At 57.3% G+C, this 17,207-nt stretch overlaps 1 protein-coding gene across 2 annotated transcripts; it reads right to left on the bottom strand.

Annotated features, from left to right (window-relative positions):
- Positions 1-1,400: 1,400 nt before the first annotated feature.
- MAFF (MAF bZIP transcription factor F) lies at positions 1,401-10,979 on the bottom strand. 2 transcript variants are annotated; one of them, XM_058308807.2, is made up of 3 exons: positions 10,940-10,979; positions 2,387-2,453; positions 1,401-1,979 (listed from the first exon to the last, which is right to left on the bottom strand). In XM_058308807.2, the coding sequence occupies exons 1-3, from the start codon at positions 10,951-10,953 to the stop codon at positions 1,533-1,535; spliced, it is 528 nt and encodes a 175-aa protein (XP_058164790.1). In that variant the 5' UTR covers positions 10,954-10,979; the 3' UTR covers positions 1,401-1,532. The 2 variants fall into 2 exon arrangements, with proteins under 2 accessions (XP_058164790.1, XP_058164791.1); XM_058308808.2 differs by lacking the exon at positions 10,940-10,979 and adding an exon at positions 10,736-10,925.
- Positions 10,980-17,207: the final 6,228 nt, after the last annotated feature.

Below are 17,207 nucleotides of genomic sequence, written 5' to 3'. Positions count from 1 at the left end.
GGGTGCCCCAGAAGGGATGGCATATAACCTTGAAGTTGTGCTGAGTTTGGGGCCTTGGAGTAAGGCTGGGCCATGTTTTAGGTTTGCACGCTGGGACTGAGCAGGCGGCTTCTCTGCCCACCCCCGCCTGCCTTCCGGAACACGGGGAAAGTATTTTCTATTTGGCTGTAGGAAACCAGACCTTGATGTCAAAGTGCTGGAAAGATCACTCTGAAATCTGGGATTTTTCCTCTCTGGATGGGACTGTTTATTCAGTGAAGGGACGCGCAGGGAATGTAACCCTGCCCGCTTGGCCTTCCCCAGGAGGCTGCCTGGCTCCAGGCCACTAGATGGAAGGTCAGAGGTTTCAGCACCTCCCTTCCCCGTTTTCCCTCCCCTGCCCCCAGGCCCCCATGTGTGCAAGACCGAGTGCCTGAAACTTGGTTTCTGCATCTGCATAAGGGGGCTATCGTCCCTTCCACCAGAGGGTCCTGACCAGAGGCGAAAGCAAAACCCCAGCCTAGGCCCCATTCAGAAGTCCACCCCGCCCCCAACATAGCCCAGGACAGATACTTCTCTGTGGAAAAAGAACTTGACTTTATTCAGAAAGTCTACAAAATACAGAAGGCAGTCAAATTGCTCACTGTAAGTCAGAAAATAAATAAAATCTGGGGACCGGACACTTTTTAAAAACACATTTTGGTTATCATTACTGCCTGGCTTTCCCTAAATATAAGATAGAATGTGATGTATTTGCAGATATAAAATACATAGGCCAGCACAGGGCCACACACCCTTTTCCCAGGGGAGAGGGCTGTAGGGCTCCGGCTGGGGAGAATAACTTAATTTTGTGCAATAAATAAACTGTGGGGAGGGCAGCTGTATGCGGTGCCGGGGGAGGGCTTGGGCTGGGCTTCCGGGGATGTCAGTCAATGGCAGTGACTCAGCCCTCACTCCACAGTGGACACTCCTGGGCGCAGAGGTGGGCCCCTCCCTTGGGAGGATCCCTCCCCCACCCCCCAGGCAACAGGACTTCAGAATCTGACCTCTTGTCCCCTGATCCACCAACTGGACACCTCCACGGTCCCCTTCCTGGCTGGCCGGCTCCCGGCCTCATGCCTCTGCTCCCAGCCACCTGCTCCAACCTGCCCTTCCCTCCATGTCACCTCCCCTCTTCCTCTGCTTCTCTGCCCTCATGGCAAAGTCTTCTCCCAGGCCAGGGAGGCCTTCCACCATCTTTTTCTGTCCCTGTCCACTGAAAACCACAGCTAGACTCTTGGGGCAGCTTTTGGATCCAGCTCCACGGCTAAGTGACACGTGGCCTTTTGGACACTGTTACACCAATGGAGTTTCCCCATCTGTTCATTGGGCCTCACGAGGTGATTTCTAACGCCTCTTCCAGCCGGGGCCATTGGGTCCCAGTTCCGGGGAGGCCGCCCTGGGAAGCCAGGCCCGGGCCGCGGGAGAGGGAGGGCGGGACGCAGGGACGGTGGCTGCCGAGAAGCGGGGCCTGGGGGCGGGACCCCTGCCTAGGCCCTGGGGTGGGGGGCGCACTAGGAGCTGGCGGCGGGCCCGGGGGCGGGGTCCGGGCCGGGGGCGGGCCCGGGCGTGGACTTGACGATGGTGATGACGCTGGCGGGCGCCACGAGCGCGGCGGGCCCGCGGGCGGCGGCCACGGAGCGCGCGAAGCCCTGCAGCGCCTCGCACTTGCCGCGCAGCGCCTCGAGCTCCAGGCGCATGGCGGCGTTCTCCCGCGCCAGCTTGTCCACCTCGCGCTCCAGCTCCGACTTCTGCTTCTGCAGCTCCTCCTTCTGGCACACGCGCTTCACGCGGCAGCTGGCGGCGTAGCCGCGGTTCTTGAGCGTGCGCCGCCGCTGCTTGAGCCGCGTCACCTCCTCGGCCGAGAGCCCGCGCAGGTGCCGGTTCAGCTCGCGCACCGACAGGCCCATCAGCGCCTCGTCCGACAGGTGCGGCGTGTTCTCGCTCAGCTCGCGCTTGATCTGCGGGACGCGTGGGGAAACTGAGGCCCGGGTCGCAGCCCCGCCTGCGGGCCCTGGGTCTGGTGCACAGCAGGTGCTGGGTAGGACTCCCCTTCCCCCCCCCCAGGGCGCCCCCTTCACCGCTTGAGGCACTGAGGTGGTGGCTGGAAGGGAAACCTCCGCGAGGTCACCCCAGGGCCTGGCTGGAATTCTAACCCGTGCCTGTCCCGGCCGCAGCCAGAGAACCCCAGCTTGGAAAGCACCTTTGAGGTTCTGCAGCAAATGGGTGTTGTCCTGGTTTGCAGCGCGGGGCCCTCCCCGTGATGTCACCCTTGGGGATTCCAGGAACTCAGGGGGAAGGGAAGTTGGGGTGGGGAAGGAGACAGGGAGGGAGGGTGGACTGGGCACAACAGGAGCTGCCTCCTCACCTTGAGGGCTTTGCTGGATAAGGGGTCCACAGACATGTCTGCAGAAGGCACCTTCTGCGCTGGAGACCTACCAGAGAAAGAAGATCAAGGTCACTTACCCTGCCCCCCCCTTAGAATAAAATCCACACTTGCTACCTTGGCATTCAATGCCTCTGCCTGTCTCAGAACTCCTCTCGCACCACCTTTCATGGGCCCAGCAATCCAGCCACAGAGGCCTCCTTGAATGGCTCATTCCAGCCCCAGGGCCTTTGCACTTGCCTTTCTCTTTACTGTCCTCTTCCCTCCTAAGTTCCCATAGTGACTCTTCCTCATTATTTAGGTCTTTGCCCAATGGCCGCCTCCTCATAGGTCTTCCCTGATCCTCCTCACTAAAATACTGGTTTTTTTTTTAAAGATTTATTTTATTTTTATTTATTTCCCACCCCCACCCCACTGCTTGTGCTAGCTGTCTGCTCTCTGTGCCCACTTGCTCCATGTTCTTCTGTGTCTGCTTGTCTTCTCTTTTCTTCTTTTTAGGAGGCACTGGAAACTGAACCCGGGAACTTCCAACGTGGGAGAGAGGCATTCAGTTGCCTGAGCCACCTTAACTCCCCTGTTTGTTGTGTGTCTCTCTCTTTTTTCTTTTTTTTTTTTTTTGCATCATCTTGTTGCATCAGCTCTCTGTTCAAGCCAGCTCGCCTTCACCAGGAGGCCCCAGGAATTGAACCTGGGACCTCCCATATGGTAGACAGGAGCCCAATCCCTTGAGCCACATCCACTTCCCTAAAATACCCTCTTGTGTCATATCACGTGACCCTGTTTATTAGCCCTCATAGCGCTCATCTTTTCTGCAATCATCTTAGTAAAAGTTATTCATTTATTGTCTGCCTCTCTTTCCTACACCTCCTTCACCAGTATGTAAGCCCAGGAGGGCAGAGGCCTGGCCTCTCTTACACCTGCATCCCTATGCCAGAATCACTGCCTGGCCCCGAACAGGTGCTCGGGAGATAGGCCGCCTTCCACATGGGGCCCAGATGTGTATGTGATAAGTATTTTTTAAAACTTTTCATGAAAGTTTAACCTCCATAGAAGAGTGCACGAAATCATGTATACCAGTCAATGATCGCACAAAGTCCACCCAGCAGCCCCTATGAAACAACGTAGGCGCTCCCCCAGCCACCCTCCCCTGGCGCCTGGCACTAACTCAGCACTGCCCCTGGCAGACGTGGGAGTCGTAACCTAGCCTGGGCAGGGGCCCAGTCAAGGCCAGAAAGCCTCTGTGTTCGTTTAACAAATATTTACTGAGCATCTACTATTTGCTTGGCACTGGGGAGACAGGCAACTGAAAACTCGTGGAGGGTACATTCTAGGGGCCATGGTTGTGCTGGGCTGGGAGGGGGCCTCCTCCCAAAGACCCCTTTAAAGCAGCCATCCTCTCCACCCTCAGCTGATCTATCTCCTCCCATGCGGTGGCAGCCTGAGTTTCTCCATATGAAAACCCCTGGGGGAGGGCAGGGGGACAACCTCAGCAGCATTCGGTTTGCTAGAGAGGGGCACGAGCCCGCGTCCGGGCCCTGGTCCTCGCGCTGCCTGTGGCACCCATCTCTCAGGCACAGCTCTGCCTCTGACACCTGACAGGACCTGGAGTCTCCCGGAGATGCTGCGGTGAAATAGAAGCGCACGGACTTTGGGGCCTGCTAGGAGGCCGCCCCACTCATAAGCTGTGGGACTTTGGTAGGTCTCTATGCCTCAGTTTTCCCATGAGGGACACCAGATGGCTGGGTGTTAAGGCAGATTGTGTCACTTCTCTCAATCCTTCTATGGCTCCCACCTCCCTTGGAGTAAAAGACAAAGTCACCCTAATGGCCGACAGGGCACCCGCGATCTGCCCCCGACACACCCCTCTCCGCCTTCCCTTCCTGCTGGGCTCCCCTCACTCAGTCTGCTCCAACCCCACCAGCCTCCGTCGTGGTTCTCAAACACACCAAGTTCACGCCTCCTCAGGCCCTCTGCGTGGCCGTTCCCTCGGCCAGGCATTCTCTTCGCCCACATTTCTACAGTTTGCTTCCTCCCCTCCTTAGGTCTCCCCTCAGATCTCCTGTTCTCACTTACTTTAGCATTCCCAATCCCGGCCTCCCCCCACTTTCTGTCTCCCTTCCGTCCCCAGTTAGAATGTCAGCTCCACAAGGACAGAGCTTGTCTTGTCCACTGCCATAGGCCCAGTGCTTAGAAGCGAGCTGGGCACATAGTAGTTGCTCAAGTAAGAGTAGTTCAATTCTCATGGTGACTCAGGCCAAGGTGGGGACAGTCTGAAATTCTCAGAAACCCCCCAGTCTCTCCCGGCCCACACAGCCGTGCTGCCTGGCACCCCAGAGGGAAGCAGAGTGGGGACCAGAAAGGGAAGTTGGCACTTCAAGAGGTCCCAGACATGGCCCATGGGCTAGGAGGGTTTTCAGAGCATCCGGGCTCCTGGCTGGGTAACAGGGGGAAACTGAGGCCCAGGGAGCCCCGGATTTCTGCCTGCCCTAGGGACTCGGACAGATTCTAGACTTCCTGTCCCCCGGTGGGGATGGGGTTCGAAGGCCTGCTTCGTGGTGGGGACCCCTGAACATGTGGGCTCAGGCCTGGCTGCCCACCCAGCTCTCCCTGGAGCCTCTGTGGCCTCCCCCTTTTAAATCAACTTTACTGCTGTGTATTGACAAAGCACACAATCCACCCAGTGTGCAGTCGGTGGTAAGTGGTGTAATCACATAGTCGTGCGTCCATCACTTCAGTCACTAGAACATTCTCTGGCCCCACCCCCACTGGACAAATCACGTGAAACCTGCTGCCCTCCCTGCCCCTTCACAGATGCCACCTGCAGATCCTCCCTCACCCCACCGGTGCACCCTTTAACGCAGGCCCCTAAATGCTCACCCCCCCCCCCCCGCCCCACGCCCCCAGCCACACCTGGGGTGCAGCAGCTGACAATCTTTCTACCACGGGAAACTGGCCATGAGTAAGAGTTTCCTCGGTTCCCTCTGCCCTGGGGAGAGTCAGACCCACCCGTGCGGCACCCCAGCCCTGTGTATCCACCCCCCCAGGCTCGCCTCCAACCACCCCTGCCCCCAGCCTGCACTCCAGCCACGAGGAATTGCTTTCGGTTCCTCTCGCCCCAGGTTCTGTGACACTTCTCCCTCCTCCTCCTCTTTGTCTGGCAGACTCCTACTCATCCTTCTGCCTTCGGCGTAGACACCTCCTCTGGGAAGCCCTCCCTGACCCCTGGGCCTTGTCAGGCACCTCGCCCCCTCTGTAATGGTCTGTCTCCTTGCGCCCTGTGGGCAGGGACAAGGCTGAGTCCACTCTGGCTGCCTGAGGCCACCCAGCATAGCACCTGGCAGGGAGCAGGCACCGGTGAGGGGTGGCCGGGCTGGAGTCCCTGACACTGTCACCCGCTGGTCAGTGTCCGAGCCGAGCTTTCAGCCCAAGCCTAACTGACTGCAGTCTACGGGGAAACCTCCCGGTGTATCTCATATTCTCCTCCTTTCCATCTGCCCTGGACACCAGGAGGATGACAGGGGAGCAGGAGCCCCATCCAGGTGATGTGTGGCCCTCTGGTGGCTAAGAGGCCGCTGGGGGAACAGGGAAAGGCACGCTGGGCTGAGAGTCAAGCCCGGCTTGAGTGCTGTTTCCTCCAGGCTGTGTGACCTTGGGCAAGCCCCTCCGCCTCTCTGGGCTTCTACCTTCCCATCTGTAGGAGGGGAACAGTATCTGCCTTGTACGTGCTGGGGAAGGAGAGGGGACCAAAGAGATAACAGACCCGGAAGTGGTGTCAACCAGAGGACGGTGGGCACCTGAAGGGGTATCAGAATTGCTGAGTCTGTCCAGGAGACAGGAGGCCCAAGGCCTGAGCCAGCTCTGATTTGGCAGCACCCAGTGGCAGGGCCAGGGCTGCACCACCCCCAGGGGGAGGTAAAGGTCTAGACAGGGACTTCTCTTCTGGTGCCTGAAGACGCTCAGCAGGTGAGAATTTTGAGTCCCTGTGAAGCCCAGGTGCATTATCTCCAAGAGGTAACACCAGAGAGGTCGATACAGTAGCCCAAGGTCACACAGCAAGACGGCGGGTGGAGCCCAGGACTAAGGCCTCGCGGAGCCTCCTCCTAGTGTCGCCCTGGCATTTCCCCACCCCGTCTCCAAGGCTGTCCCCCTAACTCTTATGTGCATCTGGGTTGGGCCTGCTAGGAATGTGCAGATATCCAGAGACCCCTGTGCCAGCTTTTGGGGAGCTGAGGTGTTGGGTGACATGCAGCCTGGGCTATGCAGAGACACCGGGGGGGAGAGGAAGCCTCTTCCAACCCAGGAAACCGAGTCTCTTGGCTGCTGGGTGCTGGGTGCTGTGGCTGATACGGAACCTGAGAGGCAGGGCCTGGCCCCGGGGACAAGTCATTTTCCCTCTTGGTAAGCGGGGACTGCCCCCAAAGCACTCCCCTCCCCGTGGACTACACACGGCGTGTGGACAGGCTGTGAGACCTGGAAAGCTCCAGCACCCGGGAGCTTGCAGGACCGGAAGCCCCAGAGGCTTAGACAGGTCCCAAGCCGAGCCTCGCCATCCTCCTCCCTCCACTCCCAAGGCGGACGTCACCGGCCAATCACAGCACTTCCTACCCAGGTGAGCCGCCGCCCGAGTCCTTCTCAACGCGGCTCTGCTGACCCCTGAGCTGACACACAGACTTACTCAGCCCAGAGCAGCCCCACGAGCTGGACGCCGCCGGGAGCCCCTCTTCCTGACGACGGCTGCAGAGCCATCGACGCAGCCCGCCGCAATCCCAAGCACCTTCCGGCCCTCGGGAGGCTTTGAACCTCTTCCGCCCTCCTTCCCTCGCCAGCCGCATCCTGCACGTCAGCTGAGGCACCCATGTTTGCCCAGGAATGTCCTGGCTCAGCGGAGTCAGGCAGTCACGGAGGGAGAAGCCCAAGGAGGGGAAAGTTTCCGGCCGTGTCAGGCTGGCGGCCTCCCGCCCCGGCCCGGGCGCTGGCGGGCTGGACAGGCGGCCTGGGGCCCCGGCCAGGCTGCCGCCTCCCGCCTGCCGCCACCTGGCCGACCCCGGGCCTGGCCGGGCCTGAAAGGCGGGCGGCAGCCGCTGACCCGACCCCCTTGTTCTGCAAATGAGGTGACCTCCCGGCTGCTCGATGGCCGTGGAGGGCCACATGCACCCCCTCCTCCTCTTCTCCAGGCAGGGCCAGCGGAGTGGGCCCCCAGCTCTGTAGGTCCCTCGTTTTCTTTTTGGAGGCCAGTCGAGCGTGTTTACTCGAGGGGAGAGTGACAGCGGCATTGCTCACTCAGCAGCCACAGCCCTCTCGCCTCCCCCCACCCCGTCCCACCCAGAGACAGCCTGCAGACGGCCCACCCCCTGGCACGGGCTCCCCTCTGGCTGCTGAGCCATTCTGCCTGCTCTGTGAGGACAGAGGGAAAAAATGTGTTTTCCTGGGCCTTGGCAGCCAGCACCGGTGGAGCCTCCTCCCTGCTGGAAGGGAGCAAGGCTGGGAGAACCCAGCACCGCAGGGAGGCAGGGGATGGGGTGCCAGCTCTTGGTTCAGCCGCTCACTCACACCTGCCGTGTGTTACTTTCTCTGAGCCTCAGTTTCCCAACATGCCAAACGTAGCCTAAGATGCCTTCCAGCACTGAACCATCTCAGAATTTAGAGTGTCCGATTCAGGTCCCGAAGGGAGCTCCGAGGCCTCCAGCATAGTGGAGGCCCTGGAGGGGGGGACAAGAAATCAGCGAAGGCTTCCTGGAGGGGAGGGGGGGGACACGTGAGAACACAAACTCAGTCCATCAGCCTTGACGGTCCCCTCTTCTCCAAGGGGGCAGCCAGGGCCCTTTTCCTCTTTCAGCTAGGCTCTGACCACAGCCTCCTCCTCCCTGGTCTCCCGGCCTCCAGTCTGGGGCGGTCAGAGGGGTCATCACAGACACAACCTACAAATCTGACCGTGCTGGGCCCATTTCAAACTCCCGCTGCACTGGCGCTGAGGCCCACAGGCTTCTCTGCCTTCTCCCTCCACTCTCTCAGCGTCCTCGTGTTAACTAGACGGTAAATGCCAAGAGATTCAGAATGCGTGTTTTCCAAGGCAACAAAGTGGGGGAACGTAGGCCTGTGTGTCCCTGTGGGTGGGAGGAATGGTGTCACCTGGGCCCTGAAGGCTCCATTTGCTCAGGGGGAGGGGGGCGGGGGGCTGCTTCAAAACCCCTACAGCCCAGACCTGGGCTTCCCACTTCCCTGGGGCTCCCAGACCTTTTTTCCTAAGGGTTATAGAGCAATTCCAGGGCATAGACCTAGTGCTCATTCATTCATTCATTTATTCAGCAAACATCCACAACGCACTTACCATGTGGTAGCCCTGAAGGCCTAAGACGAGACAGGGCCGCTGCCCTCAAGGGCTTCACAGACAATCATCACCCAATCCCATAGCTCAGCTCCCCTGTCACCTCCTTGAGGAAGCCTTCCTTGATTGCTCCGGCCAAGTCAGAGCCCTACCAGATACTTTCAAAACACAGTGACCTCCTCTGTGGTTTCGCGTTTAGTTAGGTGGCCTGTCCTTTAACTCTGTCTCCCTTACTTGATGGTGAGCTCCCAGAGGGCAGACTCTGGGTCTCCGCCTCTTACCCCAGCATCTGACCATGGCAGAGGCTCCATGGCAACGCACCACTAAGTGGCTGAGGAAGCCCCCGAGGGTCCAGGGTCCTAGGAGAGCCCAGGAGGGATTTAATGGGAGTGCTAACTTGCCATCTGTGACTGAGTCAACCAGCCACTTCCCCCCTTCGCTGACCCCCAGCCCTCCTCGGGGCTGTTTCCTGCCTGGTTCCTCTGCTCCCGCCCACACCGCCCCCCCCACGGACCCCACATACCCCTGGAGGCCTCCTGGCTCCTGGCCAGGCTGGGGAGATTGGCTCTGCTCTCTCCTCCACAGGCCCCCGAGAAAACAGGCTGAGTGCAGAGGCTGCCTCAGCTTCCCCGTTTCACTCCCCATCCTGTCATCCTGATTGTGCCCAGTCCCTGCTGCAGATGGGGACACGGAGGCTTCCAGGCGTGGCAGCAGAGCTCAGGGCTCGAAGCTTCAAAGGAAAGATCACCTGGTTCCTCACCCCAGCGGGCTCGGGCGCCTTCCCCTTCCTGGTTCTGTGGGCCTCTGGCTAGTGGGATGAACAGGTGTTTCTGCAGCGCTGGGGGGTGGGGGTTGACAAGGGCTGTGGACCCCACCCCTCACCCATTAACCTTTTGTACACCGAGACAGCTCATTCCACTGCCTGTTGACCCTTCCTGGGTCCAGGGTGCTCCATTAACTAGCAACTAGCTCTTAGGGCCCAGCGTCAGTGAATCTGGTCTGTCCCTCTAGAACTCCCTGTGAACTGAAACCATCCAGGGCAGGAGCTGGCTCCGCCCCATCCTGTGCTCACACTCCCAGGCTCCAGCAGGTACAGCCCCCACCCAGGCGTCTGCCAGAAGCCTCCAAAGAGGGAGAGCCTGGAACTGCCCTGAACCCACTCCCCACTGTTTCTCCCGAGACTGTGGCTGGGCAGACCTGAGAAAGTCAGGAGTCCAGAGGCTCCACCCTCCCCAGGGAGCCCGCAAATCTGGGGACCAGGCGCAGGGCTCCAGGCCCCTTGGTTGCCAGATCCACCAGGGTGCTGGGAGGAGGGACGGCCTCCCCTCACCCCGCCCCCAGATGAGCCGGGCGGGGGACTTGACACCTCGTCCCACCCGCTCTGGGCGGGGGACAGACGCCACCGTCACGCGGCGGCGCAGGGAAACTCCAGGGCGAGCAGAGGCCCCGACGCCGCTGGCTAGGGAGCAGGGGGCGGCCGCGGCGAGAACTCCCGGGCCCGCGTCACCACCGCGCCGGCCGCCTCCTTCGCCCGGTCTCTATTCCGTGTTTACTCGGGTGGGCACCCCAGGACACACCCTCCGAGGTCCGCACAGCCGCGGCGCACACACGCCCCAAGGTACCCCCGCGGGGCACACCCGCCGAGGTACACTCACGCACGCACACACCGAGGTACACCCGCGCGCGCACCGGGCAGGACCCCAGGACGCCCGCCAGGGAGCACAGCCGCACGCCGCCCGGGGACGTAAACAAACGGCGCAGCACGCCCGCCGGCCCCGCGCCAGGGGCTGTGCGGCGCCCCGAGGCCCGGACGCGCGCACCCCGCCCCGCCGGCCCCGCGGCCCCTTCCCCCGGCCCCGCGGCCGCCGCCCCCCGGCCCGCGCCCGGCTCTGTCCTGCCCCGCCCGCCGCGCGGCGGGGAGACGGGCTCGAGGGCTCGGGGGCCCCGCCCCAGGCGCCGTCCCGGGGCGCGGGGACCCCCTCGGTCCCCGGGCCCGCGTCGCTCACCCGCCTCGCGGCCCCGCTCCGCCTGGCGCCCCTGGCCGCGCGGGTCCAGCCGCCGTCCCGCCGGGCCACCTCCCTCCGGTCCCGCCGCCGGCCGCTCGCAGCCCGGCTCCCGGGAGCGCGCGCCGTTTTGTTGTCCCGCGGGCGGCGCGGGGGGCCGGGACCCAGCGAAGTTGTAAGGCGAGCTTCCCGGAATTACTCACTCACAGGATTCCTTTCATTCATAAAAACCCAGTCATGCGGTGACGTCACCGCCCGGGCGCCCCGCCCCCTCGCCCCGCCCCGCCCCGGCCCCGCCCCGGCCCCGCCCCCTGGGCGGCGTAACCCTTTTTCCAGTGCGCGCCGCACACCGTCACGTGACACCTCGCGACTGCCGCGTGGGCGGGGTTGTCATTCGCCTCTTCCCCTCGCGATCTGCGCTCTGCCTGGATGAGCTCATCCTGTCCCGTGGTTTTAAATGCCGTCTAGATACCCATGACCCAGATTGGCGCTTCCAGGGCGAGCAGCTTCTCTGAGGTCCACACTCGGTCCGATTGCCCCCTCCGCGCCTCCACGTGGGTGGCAGACGGGGACTGCAGGGCAGCACGGCCAAAATCCAACCTCCGATCGTCAACCCGTCAGACCCCATCCTGAACTCCCCATGTCTCAGTCAGCCGTTCAAGCCGAAAACTTAAGAGCCTTGAGTTTCACACTCCCACCCTCAGCTTAACACCCTCAATGGCTTTCCTTTGCACCTGGAATATGAACTCTACGCCCTTGGCCACAGGGCTCGGAGCCATCAGGCCGCCCGGCCTCACCCACTGCTAGTCGGCCACACTGCCTTTCTCTGTTCCTACTAAGCTCCTTCCTGCCACAGGCCCTTTGCACTTGCTGTTTCCCCTTCTGTTCACTTGCCAGGCTCTTTTTCATCTTTCCGGTCTCAGCTTAGATGTCACCTCCTCCAAGAGGTCTTTCCTGACCACCCTGTCCAAAAGAGCCCCACCTCTGGGAAATTTGTTTTTGTATTACCTTAATATCTCCAGAGAGTATTGTCATGTTTATGTATTTGCTTACTATTTTTTTAAAAAAGATCTATTTATTTATTTATCTATCTATCTATTTCTCTCCCCTTACTCCCATTGTCTGCTCTCTGTCCATTCCCTGTGTGTTCTTCTGCGTCCACTTGCCTTGTCAGGTGGTACTGGGAAAGTGCGTCTCTTTTTTGTTGCATCATCTTGCTGCGTCAGCTCTCCATGTGTGTGGTGCCACTCCTGGGCAGGCTGCACTTTTTTCACACGGGGCGGCTCTCCTTGCGGGGCGTGCTTGCACGTGGGGCACCCCTAGCGGGGGTGCACCTGAGTGGCACGGCACTCCTCACGCACAGCAGCACTGCGTGTGGGCCAGCTCACCAGGGCCAGGAGGCCCTGGGTTTGAACCCTGGACCCTCCATATGGTAGGGGGATGCTCTATCAGTTGAGCCACGTCCACTTCCCGTTTGCTTACTATTTATTGTCTGTCATCTCAGACTAGAATATAAGTTTCATGAGGGCACAGACCTTGTCTATCTCGTCAACCACTGCATGCCCAGTGCCTGGAACAGAGCCGGACACTAGGAGGCCCTCAGGAATTGTAATTGAAGGAATCAATTAGTGGGGCAGCTCTGAGAGGGAAAGTGGTTTTTCCAGGCTCACCCGGCCAGGAGATACAAGACCTGGAATTTGAATCTAGGTTTGCCTGATTCCTGGTCCAGGCATTTGGGGTGATGCCCCAGCGGGGGGTGTGGGGGTGTCTAGTATAAATGTGAGGATGTGTTCAGGGCCTGGTAGCCCCACCCCAAAGAGGTGGCTTTAGGAGCAAAATGGGAGAGGGCTGCAGCTCCTTCCCCCCTTCAGCCGGAAGGACTGTTGCTCTGAGAGCCATCTCCTCCATGAGGCCGACAGACGGGGCAAGTACTTGGCTAGAGACTGAGTCCCCAGTGGACCTAAACAAGCCCCGACTCCGACCCTTTGCTCTCCTCCCGAGCCTGCCCGCGCAGGGTGTCACCTCCTTCCCAGACAGGGGCTCCTTCCCACCGACGTGGGGACTTTTCTGCTCATATTTCTGTGAAATATAAAAGTGGGGACTCTCTAGTTTGAAGAGACCCCCACTGGCCAAATCTGGGACAATTTGAGCATGACAATAAATAATGGAAAGAATGAATTATAGCCCACTGAATAAAATAAGAATCCATGAGTCCATACTGATAAAAAAGCAAACAAGCAAGGAAAGCTCCTCCTTAGATTAACAGGAACGATGGGATTAGAAAATGACCATTAGTAATAATGAATTCCAGGAAAAATCATCAATGGATACTAAAATTAGTGTGGGAATGATGGAGGAGGTTGCTGATGTGGGAGGAGTGGGATGAGGGGGTGGGCGGTATACGGAAACTTCTTATATATATATATATATATATATTTTAAATATTTATTTATTTATTTATTTCTCTCCCCTTCTCCCCCCCACCCTGACCAAGTTGTCTGTTCTCTGTGTCTATTTGCTGCGTCTTCTTTGTCCTCTTCTGTTGTCGTCAGCAGCACAGGAATCTATGTTTCTTTTTGTTATGTCATCTTGTGGTGTCAGCTCTCCGTGCAGATGGCGCCATTCCTGGGCAGGCTGCACTTTCGCGCTGGGCGGCTCTCCTTATGGGGCACACTCCTTGCACATGGGGCTCCCCCACGCGGGGGACACCCCTGCGTGGCAGGGCGCTCCTTGCGCGCATCAGCACTGCGCATGGGCCAGCTCCACACGGGTCAAGGAGGCCTGGGGTTTGAACCGTGGACCTCCCATGTGGTAGACGGACGCCCTAACCACTGGGCCAAGTCCGTTTCCCATATTTTTTAATGTAACATTTTTGGCGATGTATATATCTTCAAAAATATATAATTTACAAAAATAATGAGGTGGGGGGGTGGGGAGTGGGGTATATGGGAACCTCATGTTTTTTATGTTTTTTTGTGGTTTTTAATGAAATGTTCTTTGTGATCTATTAACTTTAATTTTAAAAGTGTAAACAATAAAATAAAACTAGCATGGGAAAATTTGATGAGAAACAGGAGAAACATAGTTTCAAGGCATTCCCCCACGAGACTAATAATTACAAAGGGGGGAATAGTAATGCAGTGGGGAAAGCTGCCTGACACCAGCTTCACTAAGCAATCAAAGCTCCTGTCATCAGAAATGGGACACATGAACATGTTGTGCCTCCTGAAAAGAACATAGTATCAGGTCTGAGGTGTCCCTGCCAACCACGCATACAGTGAATCTGATCATGAGGACTCAGTAGACAAACCCAAATGGTTTCTATGAAATAACTCTCCTGTAATCTTAAAAAAAAGCAACAAGATCATGAAACAGAAAGACACACTGAGGAACTGTTCCAGATTCAAGGAGTCTAAAGAGACACGATAACTGAATGCCATCTGTGAGCAAGGATTTTCTTTTGCTCTAAAGAACATTACTAGGACAGCTGGTGAAATCCAAATAACGTCTGCAGATTAGATTAATAGTATTGCATCAAGGTTAATTTCCTGATCTTGATCATTGTCCTGTGGTTATATAAGAGAGGTCTTTGATTTTAGGAAATACACACTGAAGGATTTTGAGATGAAGGAACATCATGTCTGCAAATTACTCTCAAATGGTTCAGAAAAAAAAAAAATATGTATAAGTGTAGATAGAGAGGCAGGGGGATTATAAAGCAAATGTGATAAAATATTAACATTTGGGGGATCTGAGTGAACAGCATACAGGAATTCATTATTCTTGCAATTAAAAAAAAATCTAAAATTATATCAGAATTTTATAAGTTTTTATTTTAAAGTAGGGGCTCTCAAATCAGCCTGTGGGTTCCAATCCTAATCCAGCAGAGTGCCTTACGCTGTTGCTGCCTCGGTCTCTGGCTCTGTAAACTCGGTTTACAGATAGTGCCTGCTTCACGGGCTGTGGGCCTTCAGCCAGTGCCCAGGACCCATTCAAAGATCAGTTAAGTATTGACTGAGTCGGAGGCGAGTCCTCCAGAGTCCCCTAGAACCCTCCCTCTGCGAAACCTGCTTCTTCCCCAGGTGAGTGCCCCAAGACAGTGATGACCCCACCCCGCCCTGCTGGAAGACCCCACCTTGCACCAGTCCTGAGGGGCCTTGCTGCTGGTGTCTGGAGGGGGACCTGCCCTCTGGCAGCGCGGTCCAGCCGAGCTCTAACCAGCTCAGCTTGCCCCCGGCTCCCCTGCCTGGGGTTCCTAAGGCCCTCACAGCCCCCGCCCAGCCTCCAGCCTGCGGATCCCTGGCTCCCAGGGGGGCCAGGTCCAGGGTCAGTGCTCAGTGCCAGTGGTGGGCTGAGCTGAGCGCAGGCTCTGCGCGCTCGGGTCCACAATCCTGGCCGAGCCCCGGGTGGGGCATCCCGCTCCCCCAGCCTCAGCCGCTCCCCCTGCAGAGCAGAAGGTGGGAAGAGCTAGTGGCTCTCACACACTCTCAAGCCACAATAACACTTCTTCAAATGACAGTTGACCCCGCAGCCCGACCCGTTTTGTAACAGCCAGAAGCTGCGCTGCTGCCGAGGGGAGCCAGGGCAGCTGGAAGGTCTCTCCAGCTCCTCCTTGACCTTGGATTTCCAGCCCCCCATCAGCTCTGTCCCACAGCAAGGCACCCCTCCATGGGCAGGGCCAGCTCAGGACTCCCATCGCCCGTGGATCCTTCTGAGTGGGAGCGATGTCCAAGGACTCCTTTCAACCTTCAGACACCTTATCCTGTTGTGGGACTTCTCCCCATCCCCGGAATCATCAGTTTCTTCATATTCTTTGTTACTATAACTATTACTATTGTTACTGCTTATGGCAGCCACAGAGCTAAGTGCCTAAAACCTGTTAATATAGTGTATATTTTCCCAGCTCTGAGGGGTGAGTGGGAGACAGAGAAGATGCATACATGTTCCCTATCCATTTTATACTTTTTTCCCCCTGCATCTTTTTAAAAAATTTTAAAAATAGTTTTTACAAAGGGTATTTATTTGGAGGTAGAAGCTTACAGTTACCAGGTCATAAAGCGTGAGTTACTTCCCTCACCAAAGTCTCTTGCCTACGTATTGGGGCAAGATGGCTGCCGACGTCTGTGAGGGTTCAGGCTTCCTGGGCTCCTCCCTTCCCGGGGCTTGCCTCTCTCTGGGCTCAGCTGCTCTGTTCTCTCCACAAGGCCAGCTGTAGACTCTTAGGTGAATGGTTTGTTTCTCTTCCCGGGGCCTTCCCTCTTTCCTCATGTCCAAGCTCCTTGTGTGCTTACTTCCCGGGGCTCCAGCTCAAGACCAATTCCCTTCTCTGTGGTCCCCCCCCCGCCCCCGCATCTTTATGCTTCAGAATATACCAGATTTTATCATTTAAGGAGCACACTAAAGTACAGATACTATCTCTACAGATATAGACAATATAAATTAACGCATTATAGACAATTTGGAGAATGATGAAATGTAAAAAGAAGAAAAAGTCTCATCCATAGTTCTACCACTCAAAGACAAACACCATTCGTATTTTGGTGTATTTTCTCCCAGTCTTTCCCCACCATGGTGATTTGAAATATGTACCCCCGTTTAGCCATATTTTCATCTTAATCCACATCCCTGTGGGTGTGCACCTATTGTAAATAGGCTCTTGAAGATGCTTGGTAAATGTGTGGCCCAACTGAGTGAGGCTGGGTCTTAATCTGAATTCCTGGAGTCCGTTATAAGCCAGAAGAAATTCAGACAGTGTGTGAAAAAGCCCTGGGGAGGGGGAAGATGCTGCACATCAGTGGAACCTGGAAGAGACAGGAGAGGACGTGGCCGTAGGACAGGAAAGCAGGGAACCCAAGCATGGCCGGCCAGCCGGAAGGCTACGACCCCAGGAGGAGGCCAGCCTGTTCGCCTCTGAAACCTCGAGCCGACAAGTCAGGTCCTTAAGTCAATCCACCGTGTGGTATTTGTCTTCGCGGCCTGGCAAATGAGAGCCCCTCTCTGATTGTGCGTTTACACAGTAGCTACATGCTTTTTCATCTTGACTTTCGGCACTCAGCATTATATTCTAATTATACCCTGTTTGATATTATTCATGAATTCCAAAAGGAAATATTGGATTATGTTTGTAATCTGATCTGTACCTGGGCATGTTTGAGTTATGATTAGGGCATTGAGTCACCACCCTTTTGTGGGTGGGGACTCACAGATAAAAGGCATGGTGAGGAACAGAGTTGAGGTTTTCTGATGTTGGAGTTTTGATGTTGGAGTTTGACGCTGAAGACTTAAGCTGGGGCCCCAGGAAGTCAGCACAAAGAGGAAAGAGAAGCCAGCCCCTGGAAGAAAGGGACCTTGAACCCAGAGAAAACCAAGCCCCAGGACCGCAGGAACCCAGGGAGCCTGAGCCCTGGCAGACGTCGGCAGCCATCTTGCTCCAAGTAGACTTTGGTGAGGGAAGTAGCTTGTGCTTTATGGCCTG

The sequence above is a fragment of the Dasypus novemcinctus genome, chromosome 12, assembly GCF_030445035.2.
Source record: "Dasypus novemcinctus isolate mDasNov1 chromosome 12, mDasNov1.1.hap2, whole genome shotgun sequence".
NCBI lineage: Eukaryota > Metazoa > Chordata > Mammalia > Cingulata > Dasypodidae > Dasypus > Dasypus novemcinctus.
The sequence above is the reverse complement of the archived record's forward strand: the minus strand, read 5'-3'. Positions and strand labels throughout refer to the sequence as shown.

Bases quoted from the DNA above. Each gene is read 5' to 3' on its own strand.
- MAFF (XM_058308807.2), bottom strand. The intron at 1,980-2,386 runs GTGAGGAGGCAG...CGCGTCCCGCAG, and splicing joins TATCCAGCAAAGCCCTCAAG to ATCAAGCGCGAGCTGAGCGA.